The following is a 27524-nucleotide window of genomic DNA, read 5'->3' as shown; positions in this document are numbered from 1 at the left end:
GTATATACTTTAGATTGAGAATGCACAGGAGCGGAGACCTAATAGGGTGGAGGCGCTCATCCAGGGCTGCCATGTTTTCATAAAGGTGCCAAAGGTATCGTTAGTGATAGCTAGTAGTCGCTCGGAAATTATGATATCTAGTAGGATTTTGTCTACCATTTGGATTGAAAGGGTTGGCTGCTGCCATTGGCGGGCGATATGCGATCTGGCGGCTTTGGCAATGTGCTGGGCTAGTCGGTGTGAGGGGTGTTTCCATTTCGGGGGTTTGTCTCCAAGCAGGAGGAGGGTTGGGTCAGGACTTGGAGATGTTTCTAGCGCAGTATTGATTATTGAGGTGATTTTGGCCCAGAAGTTCTGAACCACTGGGCAGTACCACCATATATGCGCCATATCACCAACTCTCCCACATTTTCTAAAACAAAGGTTTGATTTAGAGGTATCAATGTCATGTATTCTGGAGGGGGTGATATATGCTCGGTGCAAGAGTTTATAATTTGTTTCAATGTGGGAGTAATAGTTGCTTCCTTTAGATAAAGTAGTACAGCAATTTGACCATCTTTCTGGGGTGAGGGTAATTCCCAGATCCGATTCCCAGGCTATCATAGTTTTGAGTTTCGAGGGTTGTGAGGGTTGTGATAGGATGGAGTACAGTAGGGATATCAGGCCTCCTTCTAAAGGTCTAAGGTCGCACCATGCCTCATATGGCGATCGTTGGGGGACAGGAGTCCCCTTTAAGCCCACAGATGTTAGGAAGTGGTATAGCTGCATTGCAGCAAAGTATTCAGATGGGGGTGGTTCAATTTTAGATTTAAATTGCTCCCATGTGGGAATCTTGTCGTTCACTATAAGGTGTTTTAGGAGGGTGATTTCTTTCGCTTTCCACCCTCTGAAGGCTTTGGGGTCTAGTCCTGGAAGGAACATAGGGTTGCCAAACAGTGGAAGGGATAGGGGAACCCTTGTTTGAAGTTCTTTTTTGAATCTAATAGATCGCCATATGGACAGGGAGTGAGCTGATAGGGGAGATTTTTGTTTTACTGAGGTGGGTAGAGGTGTCAGGGACCATTGTAGTGCTGGCAGGGTGAATGGATGTAAGAGGTCTGTTTCGAGTTGTGCCCATAGCGGTGCATTAAATTTTGAGTGTATTTGCGCAAGTTGTGCAATCTGGGCTGCTCTGTAATATACCACAAGCTTAGGGACACCAAGCCCACCCCTTGTCCTATTAAGGTACATTAGTGTTTGGTTTATGCGGCTTCTTTTGTTGTTATTGATAAACTTAAAGATTGCATTTTGAAGGTCTTTGAGTTTTTGTTGGGTGACTAGGAGTGGGAGGGTGCGAAATAGATATAGTAAGCGGGGGAGAAGGTTCATGCGGACTGCCTGAATTCTACCTGTCCAGGAGATAATTGGGAGGTTCCATTTTGCCAGGTCTCTAAGGAGCTGTGAGATCATAGGTTTATAGTTCAGGTCGTAAAGGTCATTTGGATTAGAGGAGATTTTAACGCCTAGATATGTGATATACTTGTGTTGGAGGGTGAGGCCCAGTGTAGATGTCAAATGTTCAGCTTGGGCTCGTGGGAAGTTAGCGAACAGAATTTCCGTTTTGGATACGTTGAGTTGAAGACCCGAGATGTATCCATAGTTTTTTACTAAAGTCAACAGGTTGGGGATTGATGTGTGTGGGGAGGTGAGTGTGAGGAGCAAGTCATCTGCAAAAAGGCTTGTTTTATATGTCTTATTTGCTATTTTTATGCCCTGTATATCAGGGGATTGTCTGATTTCTTCCGCTAGTGGCTCAATCACAAGTGCAAAGAGTGCCGGTGAGAGCGGGCATCCCTGTCTTGTGCCTCTTCTAATTGGTATGCTAGTGTCAGAGGTGGATGGTAACTTCAGCTTGGCCATGGGGGTTGAGTATAGCCCATTAATTGCTTGCAAGAAATTTCCCCCAATACCTGCTCTCTGTAGGGATTGTAGCATGTATTCCCAGTCTATGGTGTCAAAGGCCTTCTCCATGTCAAGCGCAGCTAGTGCTACAGGTTCTTTTCGTTGTTTAGTGACATGGAGAAGGTCCACGACTTTTCTCACGTTATCTGACGCTTGCCTAAGGGGGATGAACCCCACTTGGTCCTTATGAATTAGTGGAGACAAGTATTTATTTAATCTAGTGACGAGAATTGAGGTAAAAAGTTTGTAATCTAAGTTGAGGAGTGAGATGGGGCGATAATTTTTTACATCAAGGGGATCCCTATTGGGTTTAGGGATTACTGTAATCAATGATTGGAGAAATTCAGGCGGGGGAGTGTTGCCCTGGAGAATAGAATTGAAAAATTTAAGAAGGTGTGGGACCAGGTGATTTTTAAATTTCTTATAATAAATGGCCGAGTAGCCATCTGGTCCAGGGGCTTTGCCATTTTTAAGGCGCTTAATTGCATTTCTTATCTCCTCCTCATTAATAGGGTGGTTGAGTTCTTGTGCTTTTTCAGGTCTAAGGCAAGGAAGTGGTAGCTGCTGTAAGTAGGCTGCTGGTGATGTATGAGGTAGGGTGGAGGGTTTTTGGGCGTAAAGGCTAGTGTAGTATTCAGCAAATTGTTGGTGGATTTTTTGGGGATCTGAGGTGGTAGCTCCTTGATTAGTTCGAATTTGGAGGACTTTATTGAGGTATTGGGTTTCTCTGAGTTTTTTGGCTAGCCAGGAATTGGGTTTATTATATTGGGCATATAGCTTGGATCTTGTCCATCTAAGCGCCTTTTCAGTTCGCGAGGATAGATTGATGTTTAGTTGGGCCAGGGTCGCTTCAATCTGTCTCTGGAGGTAAGCAGTTGGGGTACAGGCGTGGGCTATTTTTAGTTTAGTGAGTTTAAATTCCAGGTTGGACTGTTGCTCGAGCTTGTGTCGTTTGTGCTGTGCTGCTAGTCTTATTAGTTGTCCCCTAATTGTTGCCTTATGTGCGAACCACACTGTTGAAGGCCTGATTGACGGTAGGTCGTTGATTTTAAAATAGTCTGATATTTTTTCTTCAATGTCTAGTTCATTTTCAGGGGAGGTTAGTAAACTTTCATTCAGTCTCCATGAAGGTCGTGTCAGGGGCATTGAGAGGGAGGTACACGCGGTCACCACCATGTCGTGGTCTGACCATGAACTTATATGTGTTCTTGAGTAAATTAGGTTAGGTATGAGGGATGAGGAAATGTATATTGCATCTATGCGCGAATAGGTTTTATGGGCATGTGAATAGAAAGTGTAGGATCTAGAGTAAGGGTTGTACTCTCTCCATGTGTCCACTAAATGTCGCGAAGCCATGAGAGTTTGCAGGTTTTTTGAGTGCTGGGTTTGTCTATGAGTGGACGAGGAGGTTGATCTATCTAGTACTGGGTTAGGGGCTATGTTGAAGTCCCCAGCCCAGATAATTTGGGCTCTGGGGTATTCTTCAAGCTTGTTGAGGATTGTATTAATGGTAGCAGCGGGCGATTCAGGAGGGGAGTAAGAATTGACTATACAGATTTCGTTGTTTTGGATAAATCCGTAGAGGATCATATAGGTCCCATCATCGTCTGTTATCGTTTTGACTACTCTGAAGGGTAATGAGTTATGGAGGAGAGTGATTACACCTCTATGTTTAGTGGAGGCTGATGAGGCAAAGTAGCGCCGAAAATGGTTGTGAAAATATTTAGGTTGGGAAGTTTTAGTAAAATGGGTCTCTTGGAGACATATATCTAATTCCCTATTAACTAAACAAGCCTCGCCCACAACTTCTCCAGTTACTTGGCACTCGCTACATGGTCCCATGTAGCAAGGGCTTATGGGAGCTCAGTCTGGGGAGGAGGAGGAAGAGGAGGAGGTTACTAGCCAGAGATTTCAGAGGCAGAGGGGAGGAGGGAGCAGGAGAGGGGAGTGAAGTTTTCACAGGCTGAGGGCTGGAGATGCAGATCAGCTTGCCTGTGTGTAATGATGACAAGCAGAACATGGCTGCTCTCATTGTATCACAGGAAGAAATAATAATATACTGTTGAAGCTGTTTGCAGCTAGATTTTCTGTGTAAAACATCTAAACTTTAGATAAGATATATTGACAAGTTAATTGTTATAGTTAGTTTTTCATCTCGGATCCGCTTTAAACCAACTGATTATCCACACGGTGGATAGGTGTTTCTGCCCTTTTTCCTATTCTACGGAGAGCGACATCTTAGCCTGAGCAGGGACAGGATAATTTCTCCATATGTGCATACAGTGGTTGTTTCTGGAGGCACCCCACCTTTAAGAGTAAAATTCCATTAACAATTTACCTCATCCAACAACAATAATACACGATTTGGGGCTCCTGATTGTCCTTGTTGTTTTCACATGGGACAAAATGACAGTCCTAGGCTGTGCTTTATAAAACGCATCTCCCTAGGTTCATTAGCAGAGACCAGGTGAGTATTACACCTCTAACGTGACCAACAACCACAGTAATAAAAATGAGTAAACATTCAGAAATGATTCTATACCTTTACGGTTCTGCAGATGCTGGGGTGGGGTGGGGGGGGGGGGGGGGTGGGGGTGGTGTTACTAATTATGGAGAGCGAAGATACAGCACATGAACTCTTTTCATGGGACGCCCACATAGTGGTGGATATCAACATCATTATTTGCTGAATATTTTACTCATTTTTATTATCGCCGTTGTTTACATTACAGGTGTAATGCTGGGTACACACGCTGCGATTTCCCGCTCGTTCCGCGGGATTGATTGGATCGATTTGATTCTTTCCAACATGTTCGATCGGGTTTCGATGGATACAGCCATCGATTTAGCATATTAAAGAGAATCTGTAACATCAAAACGTCCCCTGGGGGGTACTCCGCACAGGTGGGGGAAGCCTCGGGATCCTAATGAGGCTTCCCACGCCGTCCTCCGTCCCTCGGGCGTCTCGCTGCAGCCCTCCGTACAGCGGCAACGTCAATATTTACCTTCCCGGCTCCTGCGCAGGCGCTCTGGTGGCTGTCGGCTCCGAAGTAGGCGGAAATATCCAATCGTCGTCGGGTCTGCTCTACTGCACAGGCGCAAGTCTCCGGCGCCTGCGCAGTAGAGTGGACCCGACTGAGATCGGGTATTTCCATCTAGTTCGGAGCCGAAAGCAGCCACAGCGCCCCCACTGGAGCCAGCAAAGGTAAATATTGAATTAACAGTCGGGTCTGTCGGCGGCTGTTCGGAGGGCTGCAGCGAGACCCCCGTGGGACAGAGGACGGCGTGGGAAGCCTCATTAGGATCCCCAGGCTTCCCCCACCCGAGGTGAGTACCACCCAGGGGATCTTTTTGATGTTACAGTGTCTCTTTAAGTATGCAAAATCGACGGCTGTATCCATCGAAACCCGATTGAACATCGAAACATCAGAACAGGGTGGGCTGTCTGTTGAGAAGTATGGTGTTTGCCTATTGTCTCATCCCTTATTTCAGGATTTGTAGCTGTATGTGTCACTTGCTCATCTGCCATGACGGTATCTACGAGTTCCATTTCCTCAAATGATCTTACCGGAGGTGATATTGATATTCCCGGACTCTATTCCGGCCCTCACTGCTGCCTTCCCCAGTGATGATTCTCCCTTGGCGAGACGCTCCTTTTCCTTGTCTGCAAAACTGCCGTAGAAAATGCGAGACCTCTTCACCACGGGGGGGCCTTCATCGTCCGACATTTTCAGGCCTGAGGGTAAAAAATGATATTCTGTAAAGCAAGATTGCCCTGGTTCTAGGAGAGCATGGAAGCTCTATAGTGACCACAAAGCATTTAGTGGAGAGAGTACTGCTAAAAGCATACTACAGGCAGCACGGTGGCATAGAGGATAGCACTCTCGCCTTGCAGCGCTGGGTCCCTGGTTCGAATCCAATGCAGGGCACTATCTGCATGGGTTTCCCCCGGGCTGACCAGTTTCCTCCCACCAGGGCTGTGGAGTCGGTACAAAATCATCTGACTCCAACTCCTCCGTTTATGCAACCTCCGACTCCAGGTACTCAAAATTGCTCCGACTCTGACTCTTTAGTCTAATACTTACCAGGGCTGTGGAGTTGGTACAAAAATCATCTGACTTCACCGTTTTTTTAACTCCAAGTACCCAAAATTGCCCCTAGTCTGACTCCACAGCCCCGCCTCCCACATCCCCAAAACATACAGATAAGTTAATTGGCTTCCTCCTAAATTGGCCCTAGACATACATACATACATACATAGACACATGACTCTTGTAGGGATTAGACTGTGAGACCCTCTGAGGGACAGTTAAAGGGACACTTAAGTCAAACAAAAAAGGAGTTTTACTCACCTAGGGCTTCCAATAGCCCCCTGCAGCTGTCCGGTGCCCTCGCCGTCTCCCTCCGATCCTCCTGGCCCCACCAGCAGCCACTTCCTGTTTCGGTGACAGGAGCTGACAGGCTGGGGACGCAAGTGATTCTTCGTGTTCCCAGACACATTAGCACCCTCTATGCTGCTATATGGTATATGATATATGCTATAGCAGCATAGATGGCGCTATTGTGGCCAGGAACACGAAGAATCACTCGCGTCCCCAGCCTGTCAGCTCCTGTCACCGAAACAGGAAGTGGCTGCCGGCGGGCCCAGGAGGATCGGAGGGAGATGGCGAGGGCACCAGACAGCTGCAGCGGGCTATTGGAAGCCCCAGGTGAGTAAAACTCATTTTTTTTGTTTGACTTAAGTGTCCCTTTAAGTGACAAGACTATATACTCTGTGCAGCGCTGCAGAGGATGTCGGTGCTCTATAAATACTAAATAATAATGATAAATTATAATACTACAAGTATAATGAAAGCAGTACTTTTTAGCGCTGGTCACCGGTGCTTAATCTCCCTGGCAGTATGATTTCTTCCAGATTTTATTGTTTAAAAGCGGTGCAATTTTTTCACACGCTTTTAGACCCTAAAAATCATACTGCTAGATAGATCTGTGGCAGCCCTGCACATTCCACACCTTCCATGGATCCAACTCTTGGTTACCGCTCTGAGCTACAGATTTCCGTCCCGAGCTCGACTCGGGGTTACCGCTAAGAAGGTTAAAGGATGCCCGGAGTGATTTAAGACATGATGAGATAGACATGTGTATGTACAGTGCCAAGCACACTAATAACTAGGCTGTGTTCCTTTTTTTTCCCTTCTCTGGCTGAAAGAGTTAAACATCCGGTATGTAAGTGGCTGACTCAGTCCTGACTCAGACAGGAAGTAACTACGGTGTGACCCTCACTGATCAACTATAAAACACTTTCCTAGCAGAAATTGGCTTCTGAGAGCAAGAAAGAGATAAAAGGGTCAATAGTTCATAGATTTTATCTCTGGCATACTTCAATGAATGTGTCATTGAGCAAAAACAATAAAACAGTTAAAACTTAAAAAGTAGATTTAAACATAAAATATAACTGTGGAATATCTTAAAAAGTCACTTTTAGGAGAAGGAGGATACATACGATCGTTTATTTAATTAGTTTATTTTCGCTTCAGGTGTCCTTTAATGGCAATTCCATAGACCGCAATGTTAATAGCGGCTTTGGGGCGCTAGGGAAGTGTTTGGTAAGAATTCAGTTACCAGTACTACAGATAAAACTCGAAAAATTCGAATATCGTGCAAAAGTCCATTTATTTCAGTAACTCAAATTAAAAGGTGAAACTAATATATGAAATAGACTCATTACATGCAAAACTGGGTATTTCCAGCCTTTATTTGTTATCATTTTGATGATTATGGCTGACAGCTTATGAGAACCCCAAAGTGTCAGACTCTAATCAGCTAATTCTTTCAAAACACCTGCAAAGGGTTCTCATTTCATATATCAGTTTCACCTTTTACATTCAATTACTGAAATAATTGGACTTTTGCACAATATTCAAATTTTTTGAGTTTCAGCTGTAGTCCTCAGAAGTTTGGGGCGGAGCTCCTGCACACGAATGAGCACGGCCACATTGCGCATGCTGGCTCATGCCTGTGCAGCGACGAGAAGCTGCCGCTCTGGCTCGGCGGGAAAAGCTGAGCTTATTCAGCTCCATGCTAGCGTGAAGGTGTGAGCTGCCTGCGCCATGCAGCCGTAAGTACCCATTTTGGGGCATTTTTCTTCTTACAGTGTTACTACAAAGTCCTTTGCTCATTTTGCAAGTGCCCCTAGAGAAATTACCATGGAAATGCATGGGACATTGCACTACTGTCACACTAATATAGGGAAACTGGTTCAATGCAGTATACTGTAGTGTCTTGTTAAAGGACAACTGAACTGAGAGGGATATGGAGGCTGCCATATTTATTTCCTATTAAACAATACCAGTTGCCTGGCAGCCCTGCTGATTTATTTGGCTGCAGTAGTGTTTGAATCACACCAGAAACAAGCATGCAGCTAATTCAGTCAGATCTGACAATAATGTCAGAAACCACAAACAGTGGTTCACACAACAGCCGGGGGGCCCAGTCTCTCTCACTGGCTGGGGCCCCCAAACCACCATGCGATACCCAGAGGGAAGTGCGGGTGGGCCTCGGACCTCTCACCCCCAATGCTTCTGAACTGAATGCTACTGCAACACACAAACTTTGCTCACTACTAGCTAAAGCAATTTCCTACCTTTATCTGGTCAGCAGGCGCCAGTCAGCCAATCAGGTGTACGGTCACACACACACACCCTTTGCCTGCCGTACCAAATCTAGCAGGAATTGCATAAATTAGCATTCAGGTGGGAGGCTTCGGTTGGATGTAATCGCAGATTGCATTGGTTACAGGGACGCCCTGTGTAGGCAGATCTCCCACACGGTCACAAACACTGGTTCGCATGATGGCCGGGGGCCCCAGTCTCACTGGCTGGGGCCCCCAAACCACCATGCGATACCCAGAGGGAAGTGAGGGTGGGCCCTGGACCTCTCACAACCAGGGAACTCACTCCCAATGCTTCTGAACTGAATGCTAACTGCAACACACACATTGGGCTTGATTCACAAAGCGGTGCTAACCTACTTAGCGCGTCTAAAGTCTTTAGATGTGCTAACCAGGGTGACAAGTAGGTTAGCACCGGATTTCTCAATCAGATCGCGCGCTAACTTTGCGTGCGCAAAGTTTTACGCACGCTAAGTCCCATAGGCTTTAATGGGCACTTCGCGCTCTGTGCAGTACGCGCGTAAAGTTTTATACGCGAAAAGCTTGTTTAGACATGCTAAGGGGGTTTTCACAGGCGTGCTAACAGTTAGCACCGCTTTGTGAATCAAGCCCATTGGGCTCTATTCTCAATGACTTCCCGCATGCGGTAAAGTCAGTGTGGGAAATTTGCGACCAAAACATCGTCATGTTGAGATTCACAAAATTTTTCGCATGCGGTAAATGTGCGGAAGTAATGCGGAAAAAGTTCCGCAAAAGTCGGTATTTCCGCCAAAAAAAACACATTCACAAAATATTTCAGACGCATTATTTCAGCGTTAGTTACCGATTTTTTATCACCTACAAGTAGTAGGTGATATATTTCGCATCCCATTGATTTTAATGACGTCTGGAGGCTTAAAGGGACACTTAAGTCAAACAAAAAAAATGAGTTTTACTCACCTAGGGCTTCCAATAGCCCCCTGCAGCTGTCCGATACTCTCGCCGTCTCCCTGCGATCCTCCTGGCCCCGCCGGCAGCCACTTCCTGTTTCGGTGACAGGAGCTGACAGGCTGGGGACGCGAGTGATTTTTTTGCGTTCCCAGACACATTAGCACCCTCTATGCTGCTATATGGTATATGCTATAGCAGCATAGATGGCGCTATTGTGGCCAGGAACGCGAAGAATCACGCGCGTCCCCAGCCTGTCAGCTCCTGTCACCGAAACAGGAAATGGCTGCCGGCGGGGCCAGGAGGATCGGAGGGAGACGGCGAGGGCACCGGACAGCTGCAGGGGGCTATTGGAAGCCCCAGGTGAGTAAAACTCATTTTTTTTGTTTGACTTAAGTGTCCCTTTAAGTGCTGTGCTTGGTGGACTTTGAATTTTTTTTTTAAACTATTTTTCATGCAACCTTTTTACCGCATGTTTACCGCACGTTTAATTGCCGTTTCCGCACTCTTTTTAACGCAAGCGGAAAACATGCGGAACATTTTAGTGAATGCAGAAAAAATGCGGAGATTACCGCTGGCGGTAATATTTTGCGGTGATTTGGCCTCTTTGAGAATAGAGCCCAATTTGCTCACTCCCAGCTATAGCACTTTCCTACCTTTATTTGGTCAGCAGGTGCCAGACAGCCAATCAGATGTACGGTTATACACTCTTTGCCTGCCATACTAAATTTAGCAGGAATTGCATAAATTAGCATTCAGGTGGGAGGCTTCGGTTGGACGTAATCATAGATTACATTTATTACAGGGGAGCCCTGCGTAGGCAGATCTCCCACACGGTCCCCTCCCTAACCACTCACCTGTCACCCGCATCCTGGAGGCTGCAAGAAAATTTAAAATCACAAACAATGGTTCGCACGACAGGCTGTCCCATCTGAATGCTACCTAATTTATGCAATTCCTGCTAGATTTGGTATGGCAAGCAAAGGATGTATGACAATACACCTGATTGGCTGACTGGCGCCTGCTGTCCAAATAAAGGTAGGAAATTGCTTTAGCTGGGAGTGAGCAATTGTGTGTTTTACAATAATGTCAGGAAAAACAGATCTGCTGCATGCTTGTTTAGGGTCTACGGCTAAAAGTATCAGAGGCAGAGGATAAGCAGGGCTGCCAGGCAACTGGTATTGCTTAAAAGGAAATGCATATGGCAGCCTCCATGTCCTTCTCACTTCAGCTGTCCTTTAACTAATCTCCTCCATTGAAAAAAGCTTCAAGGCTGGGACCTGCTAGGACCTCTTTTGCTGCCCTTGCCAATCAACAGCAATGGCAAAATGCTACTCTAGTGAATCCCTATGTGGGTGGTCCCACTTGCAGCATTTTGGGAGCAATTCCAGAGTGATCGCATTGGTTGCTCCAGTAGCCAAATCGCAATTGCTACAGGAATTTCAGAACTCCTTCAATTCCTTAAATCATGATCACTTTGCGATTGCTGCAAAGCACCCGTAGTGGGTCCAAGACCTCAAGTACACCTGAACTGAGATGGATATGGAAGCTGCTATCTTTATTTCGTTTTAAACAATACCGGTTGCCAGGCCTCCTGATGATCTCCTTGGCTGCATTAGTGACTGAATCACACACCTGAGACAAGCATGCAGCTAATCCAATCTGACTTCAGTCAGAGCACCTGATCCGCATGCTTGTTCAGGGTCTATGGCTAAAAGTATTAGGGCCCGTTTCCGCAGAAACCGAGCCGAATCGGCAGAGTTTCCCCGCAGGCAAATCTCGCGGGGAAAGTCTGCTTTAGGAAACAATAGCGCCGCCGGCCAAATCGCTTACCTTAGCGATTCGGTCGACATTGAAATCAGTTTTCGTGCGAGAGGCTGCGAATCCCATAGCCGTGCATGGCACGGCTTATGGGATTCGTCAGCGTTCCCGCAGACCAGGAAGTGCCGCCGCGCGGCACTAGTGGAAACGGGCCCTGAGAATCAGCAGGACAGCCAAGCAATGTTCACTGTTTAAAAGGAAATAAATATGTCAGCCTCCACAATCCTCTCACCTTAGTTGAGCTTTAGTGGGTTTTTTTATGGCTGTCAGTGGTAGAAATTGCTGTATGCATGTATTTTGTGAGTGCAAAGGGTTAATACTTATTTAAACATAGAAAAATAAAGCATGGCTATGACAATATGAAGCCCCCTTCCTGCCAACTGGTGTGCTAGGGGAAATCCAATTTCATAATAACAGTTTTGGTTAAAGCAAAAATGCCCTGGCATGAGAGTGAGCAGATACTGCAGCAGAGATGGTTAACTCACTTATGTCATCACCTATGATGCGCTGCATGCTGCTCTCCATCAGGGCTGTGGAGTTGGAATCTTCTGACTCCAACTCCGACTCCTCAGTTTATGAAACCACAACTCCGACTCCGGGTACCCAAAATGGCTCCTTAGTCTAATACTGAAGAGAGCTGTGGATTTTCTACAAAAATCATCCAACTCCTCAGTTTATGAAATCAACGACTCCGGGTGCCCAAAATTGCCGACTCCAACTCCGACTCCACAGCCCTGCTCTCCATACTACCGACACTTCTGCCTTCACAGAGTAACTTCCAGTAGCGTGACAGGAAAAGGGAGAGCAGGGTACGGCACATCAGCGACATAGGTGAGTTAACCCAGGGGATGGCTCGAGATCAACAGAGACTATTGACTGTTGCCAGAACCAATCATTAGCCTTCTGAATGCGTACATGGCATATCAGCACTGTTTTCTTTGGGGCGTAGGCTGAGCCAAATGACGGCTCACTCTGCTGAGGCACAAATTCGTGCGGGGGTGTTAAATACAACAGTATTTAATATGTGTCGTTGCGACTCAGAAGGAGAAGTAATTTGGGATCAGTTGATTGCCGGATCCCCGAATAACCTGTGTGCAGGGCGCGGACGATAGCATTACTGGCTATAGCCGCGCCAAGCTTCGGCGCTCGAGTCAGGCGCCAAAAAGCCCTGCTTTGTTCTGAATCTGATTAGATCCCTGCAAAAATCTGGTTCATTATCTGACGATTCTGTCTTTTGTGGGTTTGGAAAAAAAGCATAAGGCTGCATATCAAGTCACTTTATATTAAAGGATACCCGAGGTGACACGTGACATGATGAGATAGACATGGGTATGTACAGTGCCAAGCACACTAATACCTAGGCTGTGTTCCTTTTTTTTTTTTCTCTGCCTGAAAGAGTTAAATATCAGGTATGTAAGTGGCTGAATCAGTCCTGACTCAGACAAGAAGTGACTACAGTGTGACCCTCACTGATAAGAAATTCCAACTATAAAACACTTTCCTAGCAGAAAATGGCTTCTGAGAGCAGGAAAGAGATAAAAAGGTTAAATAGTTAATACATTTTATCTCTGGCATACTTTAATGAATGTGTCATTGAGCAAAAACAATAAAACAGTTAAAACTTAAAAAGTAGATTTAAACATAAAATAAAACTGTGGAATATCTTGAAAAGTGATTTTTTTAGGGGAAGGAAGATATATACAATCGTTTATTTCATTAGTTTATTTTCGCCTCGGGTGTCCTTTAAGGCCGGTTCAGACGGACGACTTGCAGCGCCCCATTCTGTGGCACCTCGTTTGGGGGCTTGCGTGGGCTTTCATCCTGCGTTTTTCGCCCCGCAGGTGGACATGAAGCTGCGGCGGTTAATCGACCTTGGAAGCCACATAGAATGATGAGGAAAGTCAGAATCGGAAAGCCACGTTAGCGCAAATGTTGGTAAACGATACACGCCGTCCGATAAAAACCTCCCATTTACTTGAATGGGAGCGTTTACCGACGATGTCCGGACGCTGGCGGTAAACGCCTGCCAAGTGTCCGTGTGAACCGGCCCTTACTGGTATTTATAGCTGTCTAAGTCCCCACTGGAGGGAGATTCCCTCACTTCCTGTCGCTTCTTTGGATGTAATGTAGGCTGCTGACCCAGGGAGGGGAAATGAGGGACGAGGCTCCCCCTTCACCCCCAGAAAAATGCACCAAGCAGACGTGTTGCTGTCCATGTTCCTGGGGGTTTAAGTTATGCACTTCCTGTCATAACAGGAAGTGAGGGACGCTGTACCTGCAAGGGACACAGAAAGCAATAAAAGCCCAGAGAGAGGCTCTGACCCCTCTCTGCACCCTCCAGAGCTGACACAGAGTGCAGGGGGAGGAGCTACTGGCATGCGGGCCCATCACCCGCTGGGACATGTAGTGCCACAGAACACACTCACCCTTTACACGCACTCCGCTGCTGACTTCAGGAACAGGAACCCCGAGAAGCCGCTGTACGCTCTGCACACGCTGCTTCCGGGTCACTGGCCGGAAGTGACGACGTATGCCGGGAGAGAGATGCATGCCGGGAAGTGAGGGCAGCGGATTCGGGAGGCTGGCAGGTAGCTGGAGGTGGTTGGGTACTGCTGTCACTAAACAGGGAAATAGGGGGGCTACATGTCTGCATACCGGGCTAAATCCAGGGGCACTACAAGTCCCAGCATGCTCTTCCATCGGGCAATGAAAGTCCCAGCTTTCTCTTCCACTGGGTACTGGGGCACTACAAGTACCAGCATGCTCTTCCACTGGGTACTGGGGCACTACACGTCCCTGCATGCTCTTCCTTTGGGTGCTGGGGCACTACACGTCCCAGCATGCTCTTCCTTTGGGTGCTGGGGCACTACACGTCCCAGCATGCTCTTCCACTGGGGCACTAACGTCCCAGCATGCTCTTCCACTTGGTCCTGGGGCACTACACGTCACAGCGTGCTCTTCCTTTGGGTGCTGGGGCACTACACGTCCCAGCATGCTCTTCCTTTGGGTGCTGGGGCACTACACGTCCCAGCATGCTCTTCCACTGGGTCCTGGGGCACTACACGTCCCAGCATGCTCTTCCACTGGGGCACTACACGTCCCAGCATGCTCTTCCACTTGGTCCTGGGGCACTACACGTCCCAGCGTGCTCTTCCACTGGATGCTGGGGCACTACACGTCCCAGCATGCTCTTCCACTGGGTGCTGGGGCACTACACGTCCCAGCATGCTCTTCCACTGGGTGCTGGGGCACTACACGTCCCAGCATGCTCTTCCACTGGGTGCTGGGGCACTACACGTCCCAGCGTGCTCTTCCACTGGGTGCTGGGGCACTACACGTCCCAGCGTGCTCTTCCACTGGGTGCTGGGGCACTACACGTCCCAGCATGCTCTTCCACTGGATGCTGGGGCACTACACGTCCCAGCATGCTCTTACACTGGATGCTGGGGCACTACACGTCCCAGCATGCTCTTCCTTTGGGTGCTGGGGCACTACACGTCCCAGCATGCTCTTCCACTGGGTGCTGGGGCACTACACGTCCCAGCATGCTCTTCCACTGGGTGCTGGGGCACTACACGTCCCAGCATGCTCTTCCACTGGGTGCTGGGGCACTACACGTCCCAGCGTGCTCTTCCACTGGGTGCTGGGGCACTACACGTCCCAGCGTGCTCTTCCACTGGGTGCTGGGGCACTACACGTCCCAGCATGCTCTTCCACTGGATGCTGGGGCACTACACGTCCCAGCGTGCTCTTCCACTGGGTACTGGGGCACTACACGTCCCTGCATGCTCTTCCTTTGTGTGCTGGGGCACTACACGTCCCAGCATGCTCTTCCTTTGGGTACTGGGGCACTACACGTCCCAGCATGCTCTTCCTTTGGGTACTGGGGAACTACACGTCCCAGCATGCTCTTCCTTTGGGTGCTGGGGCACTACACGTCCCAGCATGCTCTTCCACTGGGTCCTGGGGCACTACACGTCCCAGCATGCTCTTCCACTGGGTCCTGGGGCACTACACGTCCCAGCATGCTCTTCCACTGGGGCACTACACGTCCCAGCATGCTCTTCCACTTGGTCCTGGGGCACTACACGTCCCAGCGTGCTCTTCCACTGGTTGCTGGGGCACTACACGTCCCAGCGTGCTCTTCCAATGGGTACTGGGGCACTACACGTCCCAGCATGCTCTTCCACTGGGTGCTGGCGCACTACACGCCCCAGCATGCTCTTCCACTGGGTACTGGGGCACTACACGTCCCAGCGTGCTCTTCCACTGTGTGCTGGGGCACTACACGTCCCAGCATGCTCTTCCTTTGGGTGCTGGGGCACTACACGTCCCAGCATGCTCTTCCACTGGGTGCTGGGGCACTACACGTCCCAGCATGCTCTTCCACTGGGTGCTGGGGCACTACACGTCCCAGCATGCTCTTCCACTGGGTGCTGGGGCACTACACGTCCCAGCATGCTCTTCCACTGGGGCACTACACGTCCCAGCATGCTCTTTCACTGGATGCTGGGGCACTACACGTCCCAGCATGCTCTTCCACGGGGTGCTGGGGCACTACACGTCCCAGCATGCTCTTCCATGGGGTGCTGGGGCACTACACGTCCCAGCATGCTCTTCCACGGGGTGCTGGGGCACTACACGTCCCAGCATGCTCTTCCACGGGGTGCTGGGGCACTACACGTCCCAGCATGCTCTTCCACGGGGTGCTGGGGCACTACACGTCCCAGCATGCTCTTCCACGGGGTGCTGGGGCACTACACGTCCCAGCATGCTCTTCCACTGGGTGCTGGGGCACTACACGTCCCAGCATGCTCTTCCACTGGGTACTGGGGCACTACACGTCCCAGCATGCTCTTCCACTGGGTACTGGGGCACTACACGTCCCAGCATGCTCTTCCACGGGGTGCTGGGGCACTACACGTCCCAGCATGCTCTTCCACTGGATGCTGGGGCACTACACGTCCCAGCATGCTCTCCCACTGGGTCCTGGGGCACTACACGTCCCAGCATGCTCTTCCACTGGGGCACTACACGTCCCAGCATGCTCTTCCACTTGGTCCTGGGGCACTACACGTCCCAGCATGCTCTTCCACTGGGTCCTGGGGCACTACACGTCCCAGCATGCTCTTCCACTGGGGCACTACACGTCCCAGCATGCTCTTCCACTTGGTCCTGGGGCACTACACGTCCCAGCGTGCTCTTCCACTGGATGCTGGGGCACTACACGTCCCAGCATGCTCTTCCACTGGGTGCTGGGGCACTACACGTCCCAGCATGCTCTTCCACTGGGTGCTGGGGCACTACACGTCCCAGCATGCTCTTCCACTGGGTGCTGGGGCACTACACGTCCCAGCGTGCTCTTCCACTGGGTGCTGGGGCACTACACGTCCCAGCGTGCTCTTCCACTGGGTGCTGGGGCACTACACGTCCCAGCATGCTCTTCCACTGGATGCTGGGGCACTACACGTCCCAGCATGCTCTTACACTGGATGCTGGGGCACTACACGTCCCAGCATGCTCTTCCTTTGGGTGCTGGGGCACTACACGTCCCAGCATGCTCTTCCACTGGGTGCTGGGGCACTACACGTCCCAGCATGCTCTTCCACTGGGTGCTGGGGCACTACACGTCCCAGCGTGCTCTTCCACTGGGTGCTGGGGCACTACACGTCCCAGCGTGCTCTTCCACTGGGTGCTGGGGCACTACACGTCCCAGCGTGCTCTTCCACTGGATGCTGGGGCACTACACGTCCCAGCATGCTCTTCCACTGGGTGCTGGGGCACTACACGTCCCAGCGTGCTCTTCCACTGGGTGCTGGGGCACTACACGTCACAGCGTGCTCTTCCACTGGATGCTGGGGCACTACACGTCCCAGCATGCTCTTACACTGGATGCTGGGGCACTACACGTCCCAGCATGCTCTTCCTTTGGGTGCTGGGGCACTACACGTCCCAGCATGCTCTTCCACTGGGTGCTGGGGCACTACACGTCCCAGCATGCTCTTCCACTGGGTGCTGGGGCACTACACGTCCCAGCGTGCTCTTCCACTGGGTGCTGGGGCACTACACGTCCCAGCGTGCTCTTCCACTGGGTGCTGGGGCACTACACGTCCCAGCGTGCTCTTCCACTGGATGCTGGGGCACTACACGTCCCAGCATGCTCTTCCTTTGGGTGCTGGGGCACTACACGTCCCAGCATGCTCTTCCTTTGGGTACTGGGGCACTACACGTCCCAGCATGCTCTTCCTTTGGGTACTGGGGCACTACACGTCCCAGCATGCTCTTCCTTTGGGTGCTGGGGCACTACACGTCCCAGCATGCTCTTCCACTGGGTCCTGGGGCACTACACGTCCCAGCATGCTCTTCCACTGGGTCCTGGGGCACTACACGTCCCAGCATGCTCTTCCACTGGGGCACTACACGTCCCAGCATGCTCTTCCACTTGGTCCTGGGGCACTACACGTCCCAGCGTGCTCTTCCACTGGTTGCTGGGGCACTACACGTCCCAGCATGCTCTTCCACTGGGTGCTGGGGCACTACACGTCCCAGCGTGCTCTTCCAATGGGTACTGGGGCACTACACGTCCCAGCATGCTCTTCCACTGGGTGCTGGCGCACTACACGCCCCCGCATGCTCTTCCACTGGGTACTGGGGCACTACACGTCCCAGCGTGCTCTTCCACTGGGTGCTGGGGCACTACACGTCCCAGCATGCTCTTCCTTTGGGTGCTGGGGCACTACACGTCCCAGCATGCTCTTCCACTGGGTGCTGGGGCACTGCACGTCCCAGCATGCTCTTCCACTGGGTGCTGGGGCACTACACGTCCCAGCATGCTCTTCCACTGGGTGCTGGGGCACTACACGTCCCAGCATGCTCTTCCACTGGGGCACTACACGTCCCAGCATGCTCTTCCACTGGGTGCTGGGGCACTACACGTCCCAGCATGCTCTTCCACTGGGGCACTACACGTCCCAGCATGCTCTTCCACGGGGTGCTGGGGCACTACACGTCCCAGCATGCTCTTCCACGGGGTGCTGGGGCACTACACGTCCCAGCATGCTCTTCCACGGGGTGCTGGGGCACTACACGTCCCAGCATGCTCTTCCACGGGGTGCTGGGGCACTACACGTCCCAGCATGCTCTTCCACGGGGTGCTGGGGCACTACACGTCCCAGCATGCTCTTCCACTGGGTGCTGGGGCACTACACGTCCCAGCATGCTCTTCCACTGGGTGCTGGCGCACTACACGCCCCAGCATGCTCTTCCACTGGGTACTGGGGCACTACACGTCCCAGCGTGCTCTTCCACTGGGTGCTGGGGCACTACACGTCCCAGCATGCTCTTCCTTTGGGTGCTGGGGCACTACACGTCCCAGCATGCTCTTCCACTGGGTGCTGGGGCACTGCACGTCCCAGCATGCTCTTCCACTGGGTGCTGGGGCACTACACGTCCCAGCATGCTCTTCCACTGGGTGCTGGGGCACTACACGTCCCAGCATGCTCTTCCACTGGGGCACTACACGTCCCAGCATGCTCTTCCACGGGGTGCTGGGGCACTACACGTCCCAGCATGCTCTTCCACGGGGTGCTGGGGCACTACACGTCCCAGCATGCTCTTCCACGGGGTGCTGGGGCACTACACGTCCCAGCATGCTCTTCCACGGGGTGCTGGGGCACTACACGTCCCAGCATGCTCTTCCACGGGGTGCTGGGGCACTACACGTCCCAGCATGCTCTTCCACTGGGTGCTGGGGCACTACACGTCCCAGCATGCTCTTCCACTGGGTACTGGGGCACTACACGTCCCAGCATGCTCTTCCACTGGGTACTGGGGCACTACACGTCCCAGCATGCTCTTCCACGGGGTGCTGGGGCACTACACATCCCAGCATGCTCTTCCACTGGATGCTGGGGCACTACACGTCCCAGCATGCTCTCCCACTGGGTCCTGGGGCACTACACGTCCCAGCGTGCTCTTCCACTGAGTGCTGGGGCACTACACGTCCCAGCATGCTCTTCCACGGGGTGCTGGGGCACTACACGTCCCAGCATGCTCTTCCACGGGGTGCTGGGGCACTACACGTCCCAGCATGCTCTTCCACTGGGTCCTGGGGCACTACACGTCCCAGCATGCTCTTCCACTGGGTGCTGGCGCACTACATGTCCCAGCATGCTCTTCCACGGGGTGCTGGCGCACTACACCTCCCTGCATGCTCTCCCACTTGGTCCTGGGGCACTACACGTCCCAGCATACTCTTCCACTGGGTACTGGGGCACTACACGTCCCAGCATGCTCTTCCACTGTGTGCTGGCGCACTACACCTCCCTGCATGCTCTCCCACTTGGTCCTGGGGCACTACACGTCCCAGCATGCTCTTCCACTGGGTACTGGGGCACTACACGTCCCAGCATGCTCTTCCACGGGGTGCTGGGGCACTACACGTCCCAGCATGCTCTTCCACTGGGTACTGGGGCACTACACGTCCCAGCATGCTCTTCCACTGGGTGTTGGGGCACTACACGTCCCATCGTGCTCTTCCACTGGGTGCTGGGGCACTACACGTCCCAGCATGCTCTTCCACTGGGTCCTGGGGCACTACACGTCCCAGCATGCTCTTCCACTGGGTACTGGGGCACTACACGTCCCAGCATGCTCTTCCACTGGGTGCTGGGGCACTGCACGTCCCAGCATGCTCTTCCTTTGGGTGCTGGGGCACTACACGTCCCAGCATGCTCTTCCTTTGGGTGCTGGGGCACTACACGTCCCAGCATGCTCTTCCACTGGGTGCTGGCGCACTACACGTCCCTGCATGCTCTTCCACTGGGTACTGGGGCACTACACGTCCCAGCATGCTCTTCCACTGGGTGCTGGGGCACTACACGTCCCAGCATGCTCTTCCTTTGGGTGCTGGGGCACTACACGCCCCAGCGTGCTTTTCCAATGGGTACTGGGGCACTACACGTCCCAGCATGCTCTTCCACTGGGTGCTGGCGCACTACACGTCCCTGCATGCTCTTCCACTGGGTACTGGGGCACTACACGTCCCAGCATGCTCTTCCACTGGGTGCTGGGGCACTACACGTCCCAGCATGCTCTTCCACTGGGTGCTGGCGCACTACACGTCCCAGCATGCTCTTCCACTGGGTACTGGGGCACTACACGTCCCAGCGTGCTCTTCCACTGGGGCACTACACGTCCCAGCATGCTCTTCCACTTGGTCCTGGGGCACTACACGTCCCAGCGTGCTCTTCCACTGGTTGCTGGGGCACTACACGTCCCAGCATGCTCTTCCACTGGGTGCTGGGGCACTACACGTCCCAGCGTGCTCTTCCAATGGGTACTGGGGCACTACACGTCCCAGCATGCTCTTCCACTGGGTGCTGGGGCACTACACGTCCCAGCATGCTCTTCCACTGGGTCCTGGGGCACTACACGTCCCAGCATGCTCGTCCACTGGGTACTGGGGCACTACACAACCCAGCATGCTCTCCCACTGGGTACTGGGGCACTGCAAGTCCCAGCATGCTTTTCTACTAGGTACTGGGACACTACAAGTCCTAGCATGCTTTTCCTTTGGACACTGGTGCACTACAAGTCCCAGCGTGCTCCTTTGATTACTGTTGGGTTACAAGTTTAGTACATACTGTATCTCCTGGGGTACTACAAGTCCCAGCTGGCTCTTACACATATTACTTGGTACTGGGGTACTATAAGTCCCAGCAAGCTCCTGCTTTGTACTCCATGTGTGCTTGATAATACTGAATAGGGATGATTGCTAGAGATGAGATGGTCAGTGCGATGCTAATAATTCTGGATTCCATGCTGATTGTATGTAGCTTGAAATTGGGTCAATTTTGATTGGCCTGATACCTGGCTGCATAGAACTTACATGCAAACTATTTACATCTCATTAGACCATCTCTAATAAGTACCAGGCCATGGCCACAGCCACTCTTTCTATATAGTATATTTCCTCCAGTAACAAGTAATGTCTTTATTCCTTTCAGTGTAGAAGATGCTGCGCAGAAAACCAACTCGCCTGGAGCTCAAATTAGATGACATTGAGGAGTTTGAGAGCATCCGTAAAGAACTGGAGGTGAGAAGAATGCCTTGGTCTGTCAGGGCCCGTTTCCACTGTTGCGACGCGATTTCGCCGGCATCCCGACGCTTGTAAAAACGCATCGCATGCGGTTTAACCCGCGATTTCGCATGGCAGGGTGCCATGCGAAATTAACCATGACTCTGCCAGGGCAAAATAACATTGAAAAAGGTGCGAAATCGCACGCGAATCGCGGGTAAAAACGCATGTAAAAAACGCATGCGTTTTTCCTATTAAATACATTAGCGGCGATTCGCATGGATTCCCGACGCAGGCGAATTCTGTGGGTCCCGTCGTGCAGATTTGGCCCGCCGCCAAATCGCTCCCGCACGCCGCACATATGGAAACAGCCCCGGCCACTTCAATGTACCAAGCGAATCCGCATGTCGGCGCCGCATGCGGATTCGCTATGGTGGAAACGAGCCCTCAGATACTGCTAGGATGCACCTCAGACTGTCCAGACTTGGACTGGGCCTTAACCCACATGGGTTATTAATGAACAGGGACATGTGTTCCCTGAGCCAATCAAAGTGCCTGTTTATGAATAAACATGATTTCAATCAGAAGCCTTGTTCATTAAAAAAAAAAAAGAAAGTAAAAATTATAGTAAAAGTAATCAAACACTTCCTAGTAACACAGGATAGTGTGTAGCACCATCTTATGGCCAAAAATTACAATAAAAATACTTTGCTAAAATAAATTAGCGGTTTAGAACTTTGACAAAAATGTGTTTTCCTACTTTTTATAACCCATACAATTATCATATTTTCTTTTGTGCACAAGTATTATTATTCATTTAGACATAACTTCCCAAAGTTCAGTTAATTTACTTTGAAAGCTGCTGGTGCATTTTATTCATAACTGTTGTAATTCTGTTGTAAATGCAGTCAGCAGTGATTTCTGACCTGTGTTTCACCCCAGGACTCATCAGCTGAAGTCCTGCACAGCCAGAGAATGTTTACATAAATGTATCAAGTAAAGAATGTGTACACAAGATAAGCTTAACAGCAGTTCAGATGCGGGTTCTCCCTGCAGAAGTCAGCCCTGTGATGTAACCCTTTGAATGCTGTTTTACAAAAAAAAAATTGTGTTAGTATATTATATGCTGTAAATAAACTTTTAGAGCAAAGAAGAAATTCTGGGTTATATTCCGCTTTAAGTTATTAACCCCTTCATCCCCCCTCACCAGAAGTAGCCAAAATAAAAACACTTGCAAAAAAACACAAAGTGACAGTATTTAAAAAATACATCAATGGTTACCTTAACCTTTTCGGGACCGGCCACCTACCCCCCTTTAAGGACCAGGCGTTTTGCGCGGGAAGGGGGTGCGCGCGTTTGGGGGGGGGTCAGGCGGCCGGATCCCGTGTGTGGCTGGCTAAAGTGGTGTCCCCCATGGTGGCCTGTGCCTCCCCCTTCTGCCCGCAGCCTTCACTTACCTTCCAGGCTCCAGCGATGAGCCGCACGGGACCCTCTTCTCCGGCCGGCATCTCCGTTCTGTCTGAAGATCAGTTCTGGGTCGCGGCTTGATGACGTCATCAAGCCGGGACCCGGCGCTGACGTCAGACGGAGCGGAGATGCCGGCCAGAGCGGAGGGGGGTGCCGATCGTCGCTGGAACGGCAGGGAGGTGAGTGGATCCTCTTCTTTTCCCCCCTGCCGCCGCAGCTGTCAAACTGATCACTACGATCCGACGGCGATCGTAGTGATCACGTGATCAGCAGCCATACGCGATGGCTGCTGATCACTCGGGGGAGATGTCGGCTGTCATATGACAGCTTAATCTCCCCCTCCGGGTGCGCACGATCGCGTCGGGAGCGGAAATTGCGGGCCGGCGTAGATCCTACGCCGCATCAGGCTAGAACAGCCACAAGTGCGGCATAGGATCTCATTAACATGGTCCCGAAAAGGTTAAGGACTCAGTTTATTTAACCACTTCACAGCTCCAGTACAGTATATCTACTCCCCTGCAGACTTCATCTAACCGCCCAGGGGAGTAAATATACGTACTCCGGCTGCTACTACTGCTGAAAGCGCTCCCGCTTATTTGTGCGCTCGTTCATGTTGCCATCTGCCCGCCAGGAGATCAATGAATGAGAAAGCAATTCCTAATCACTGATCTAAGTCCCCGTAGCAATTATCGGCGCCTTTTATGAGAAGCTGCACGATCATTCTAATAAATAAAAGTTTCCCATCTTCAGTACACTTCCTGTAAGCATACATATTTCGCTTACAGGACATATAACAAAAAAAAGACTGAGGCCATCTTGTGGCCAAATAGTAAAACTACATCTAAAAGTACTTTTTTAAAATGCAAAGACCTGTTTTTACATTTTAAATTAACCCCTTACCTCCCACACTCCCCAATAGTTACCAACATTAATTTTTTTTGTAAAAAAATACAATGAAATAAATTTACAATTATAAAAAATGCATTAATAGTTTTCTTAGGGACTGAACTTTTTTAATATGTATGTCAAGACGGTATAATACTGTTACTTTATAAATTATGGGCTTTTTATTAATGATGGATGCAAAACTGAACTTTATTTCCTAATAAAATATTGGCACCAGACATTGTGATAGGGACATCATTTAAATGGTGTAATAACCGGTACAAATGGGCACATTAATTACGTGGATTTTAATTATGGTAGCATGCATTATTTAAAAATTATAATGGCCGAAAACTGAAAAATAAGGATTTTTTCCCAATTTTTTTCTTATTTTTCCATTAAAAAACATTTAGAATAAAAAATTCTTGGCATAATGTACCACCCAAAGTAAGCCTAATTAGTGATAAAAAAACAACACATTTAACACATTTCATTCTGATAAGTAGAGATAAAGTTATTGGCAAATGAATGGAAGGAGCTGAAAGGTGAAAATTGCTTGGATGCTGAAGGGGTAAAACCCCTCAGTTGTGAAGTGGTTAATATGTGTATGTCTTGAGGGTATACCACTGTTATGTTTTCTAAATAAGAGCTTGTAATTATTGAGGTTACTGTGAGGAAGGAAAAAAAACATAGAAAAAATACACCTTTATTTCCAAATAATATATTGTTGCATATGTTTGTTTCAGCCTATCCCTTTCATTCTCCCCTCCTCTCTTGCAGAACCGAAAGAAGCAGCGAGAAGAGGTAGATCTGTCCGTCGGTGATTCAGATGCCGCCATCTCTTTAAGTGTCGACTCCAAAACCAGAGAACAGACGATTCACGACCGCATCGGATACAAACCACAGCCGAAGCCCAACAGCCACACCACGCAGTTCGGGAACTTCGAGTTTTAGCTGGGCCTCTGGCTTTATAGTTGTGGACTTCATCTTATTTGGGGCGGAGCCATTGGGATTGACGGTATCGTCATGGGACGAATGTGGACTTTGCTATGAAATTCAGTTTTATGACATTCAAATTAAATTAGTATTTTTTTTTTAATCAACACTTGCATCCTCTTTATTCTACTTAAAGAGGAACTCCAGTGAAAATAATGTAATAAAAAAAGTGCTTCATTTTTACAATAATTATGTATAAAGGATTTAGTCAGTGTTTGCCCATTGTAAAATCTTTTAAATCCCTGATTTACATTCTGACATTTATTACATGGTGACATTTTTACTGTTGGCAGGCGATGTAGCTGCTGCATGTTTTTTTTGGCAGTTGGAAACCGCTGTAAACAGATATTTCCCACAATGCAACAAGGTTCACAGACAGGAAACTGCCAAGAGTACGTACTCTTTCTTGTGGGAGGAGTTTCACCACACTATCAGTCATACAGCGCCCCCTGATGGTCTGTTTGTGAAAAGGAATAGATTTCTCATGTAAAAGGAGGTATCAGCTACTGATTGGGATAAAGTTCAATTCTTGGTTGGAGTTTCTCTTTAAAGAAACAAATCGAAAGCCCAAAATAGTGTACAGAGGCTCCAAAACAGGTTAAAATGGATTAAAATTGGTTTAAAATGGGAGGTAATGGTGGTCTTTCCTCCACAAAAACACCCAAATAGGATTCATTAAAGAGGAGCTGTTAGGTATAGGGTCTCAGAGAAAATAAACACATATATCAGTAGCTAAAGATTGGCTGTACTTACATTACATATGCATTTCACTGTCCACGTTTGGATTTCACAGAATTTGTATATAGTATATGCAGAGATAGATGCTCCTGACAGCTCATGACAGGCTCCATGTTTGTGAAGCCAAATGTGTCGTCATGTCCTGCCTGCTTCTGATCACAGATACACTCGTTCTTGAACAACACGGTGTGCAGTGAATATTAATGAGCCATGTGGCTAGGAACAATAGCTGACTCCTGCAGTGTAGTCTGCCCGAGATTTATCAGTGTTATCACGCTGGACTGATTAGAAGCTCCTGTACCGTCTCATTAGCAGCCGAGGGGAGGGCCCCAGAATGCTTTGCAGTTTAGCTGCGGCTTGCGTCTTTATGGGTCTATAACAGAGGTTAAGATAAGCACACATCAAAGGTAACTGAAATGTTTATCTTCACTAATGGCTTTTGAGCTTCCTTCTAAACTGTTTAACACAGGAGAATAGAGGTTTAAATTAGCTTCTGCAGCCTGACAGTTACTCTTTAAAAGGTTTTTTTTAATCATAAAACGTAAAAAAACTCTGCAACACGTTTCTTGGGATTCAACCCGCTTCATCGGGTAATAAAACAGGAGCAACTGTACCGCTTCTCAGCAGGAACGGAGGCGCTTACACCTGCTGAGAAACAGTTGCTCCTGTTTTGTCTGATGAAGCAGGCTGAATCCCAAGAAAGTCTATTCAGTAAAAGTTCTATCTGGGTTTTTTCAGGGAGTCAAGTCCTCCACTACCTCCCATTTTGAACTGTTTTTAATCCATTTTATCCTGTTCTGGCACCTCTGTTTATTATCATACCTTTATTCTACTCTTTGTTAAAGAGAACCCGAGCCGGGTCTTAAGAGTTAAAAAAAAAAAACCATGCCTGATCCGTGGGGGTTGCTGGACCAGGCAGCGCTCATTGACTCCTCCCCCTGCCGCTCCTATCTGTAGCAATCTATTAATCGCTTTCAGTTTCGTAAGCTTAGGGGTCACGAGGCTTCAGAAGAAGTGCCTGTGCTCTGCACAGCGCTAATTGATGTGAAGGGGGTGGGAGAGAGGAAATTAGGCTTTTTGTGGATGATATTTGTTTTTAGTAATTACCTTATTTTCTATGCATTTTAAAAGGAAAAAAATTATAAAAAATACACAATTCATCCACAATTTAAACCCACACATTTTATGTATAGCTCTCCTGTTTATTTAAACAGTTTATGTGTTTTAATATGTATAAGTAACACAATGTATATACCCTACTCTTGTTACATCTGTCTTCTCCTGGAATGTTTATTTTACACTTGTTTACTAATTAGCCCTGCAATTGAATTCCCTGGGGGAGGGGAGGGGTTTGCTGTCATTCCTTTTCAACTGTGTAGTTGTTATGATCGCTTCTGCAGCGTTTACTGCTGACTGCAGTGGTATTGCAAACCAAGCAGTTCTAATGTCATTACATGCATTTGCTTGCATAGTTTGATTTGCACTTAAACTAGTTGCTGATTCCATCTGCAGTCGCTCTGAAGTTAATGACAGTTTAATATGCTTTTGTGTAAACAAACAGTGTCTGCTGCAATGGAGGGGCAATCCCTTTCCTGCAGGCTGCATATCATTGTCTGCCTTTTCCTGCTATCAGCCTGTGATTAATTACCATTCACTTGTGTGGGAATCTGCAGGTCTGCTCCCATTGGATGACCTCAGTATAAAGAACTGCTTCCTGCAATGCCTCATGGGCTACCATAGTCTCAGATTCTGTCTGTTACTCTGCTCGTGCCCCACCTCGTTCCTAGTCCGTGTGGACTGCGCTGACTCCTGCGAAGGGGTCAGCGAGTCCTCCTAGTTCTGCTCTTATTTCTAGAAGTTGTTACTTTGCTTGTCTTGTGTCATATATTGCTTCATCGCCAATATATACGCATACTTGCACGTTTATTATTTTCCTTGTATTCGTGTTACGTTGATACATCAGTGTCGCTGATATATACGTACACGAACTGTCTATATCCT

The 27524-nt window shown here is 49.3% G+C and overlaps 2 protein-coding genes across 3 annotated transcripts in view; one reads left to right on the top strand and one right to left on the bottom strand.

The window, feature by feature from the left end:
- PRPF4 (pre-mRNA splicing tri-snRNP complex factor PRPF4) overlaps nt 1–13876 on the bottom strand; it is a 54322-nt gene extending 40446 nt beyond the window's left edge. Inside the window, exons 1-2 of the mRNA XM_068248695.1 lie at nt 13786–13876; nt 5510–5677 (exon numbers count right to left, since the gene is read on the bottom strand). Coding sequence (XP_068104796.1) covers nt 5510–5669 — 160 coding nt within the window. The 5' untranslated portion in view covers nt 5670–5677; nt 13786–13876. The remainder of the gene's footprint in view (nt 1–5509; nt 5678–13785) is intronic.
- CDC26 (cell division cycle 26) lies at nt 13847–24892 on the top strand. Of its 2 annotated transcripts, none has more exons than XM_068248696.1 (3): nt 13847–13947; nt 21367–21455; nt 24570–24892. In XM_068248696.1, the coding sequence occupies exons 2-3, from the start codon at nt 21375–21377 to the stop codon at nt 24741–24743; spliced, it is 255 nt and encodes an 84-aa protein (XP_068104797.1). In that variant the 5' UTR covers nt 13847–13947; nt 21367–21374; the 3' UTR covers nt 24744–24892. The 2 variants fall into 2 exon arrangements, with proteins under 2 accessions (XP_068104797.1, XP_068104798.1); XM_068248697.1 differs by having other exon boundaries at nt 13900–13957.
- Nucleotides 24893–27524: the final 2632 nt, after the last annotated feature.

This window comes from Hyperolius riggenbachi, chromosome 8 (assembly GCF_040937935.1).
Source record: "Hyperolius riggenbachi isolate aHypRig1 chromosome 8, aHypRig1.pri, whole genome shotgun sequence".
NCBI classification, from domain to species: Eukaryota; Metazoa; Chordata; class Amphibia; order Anura; family Hyperoliidae; genus Hyperolius; species Hyperolius riggenbachi.
The sequence above is the reverse complement of the archived record's forward strand: the minus strand, read 5'-3'. Positions and strand labels throughout refer to the sequence as shown.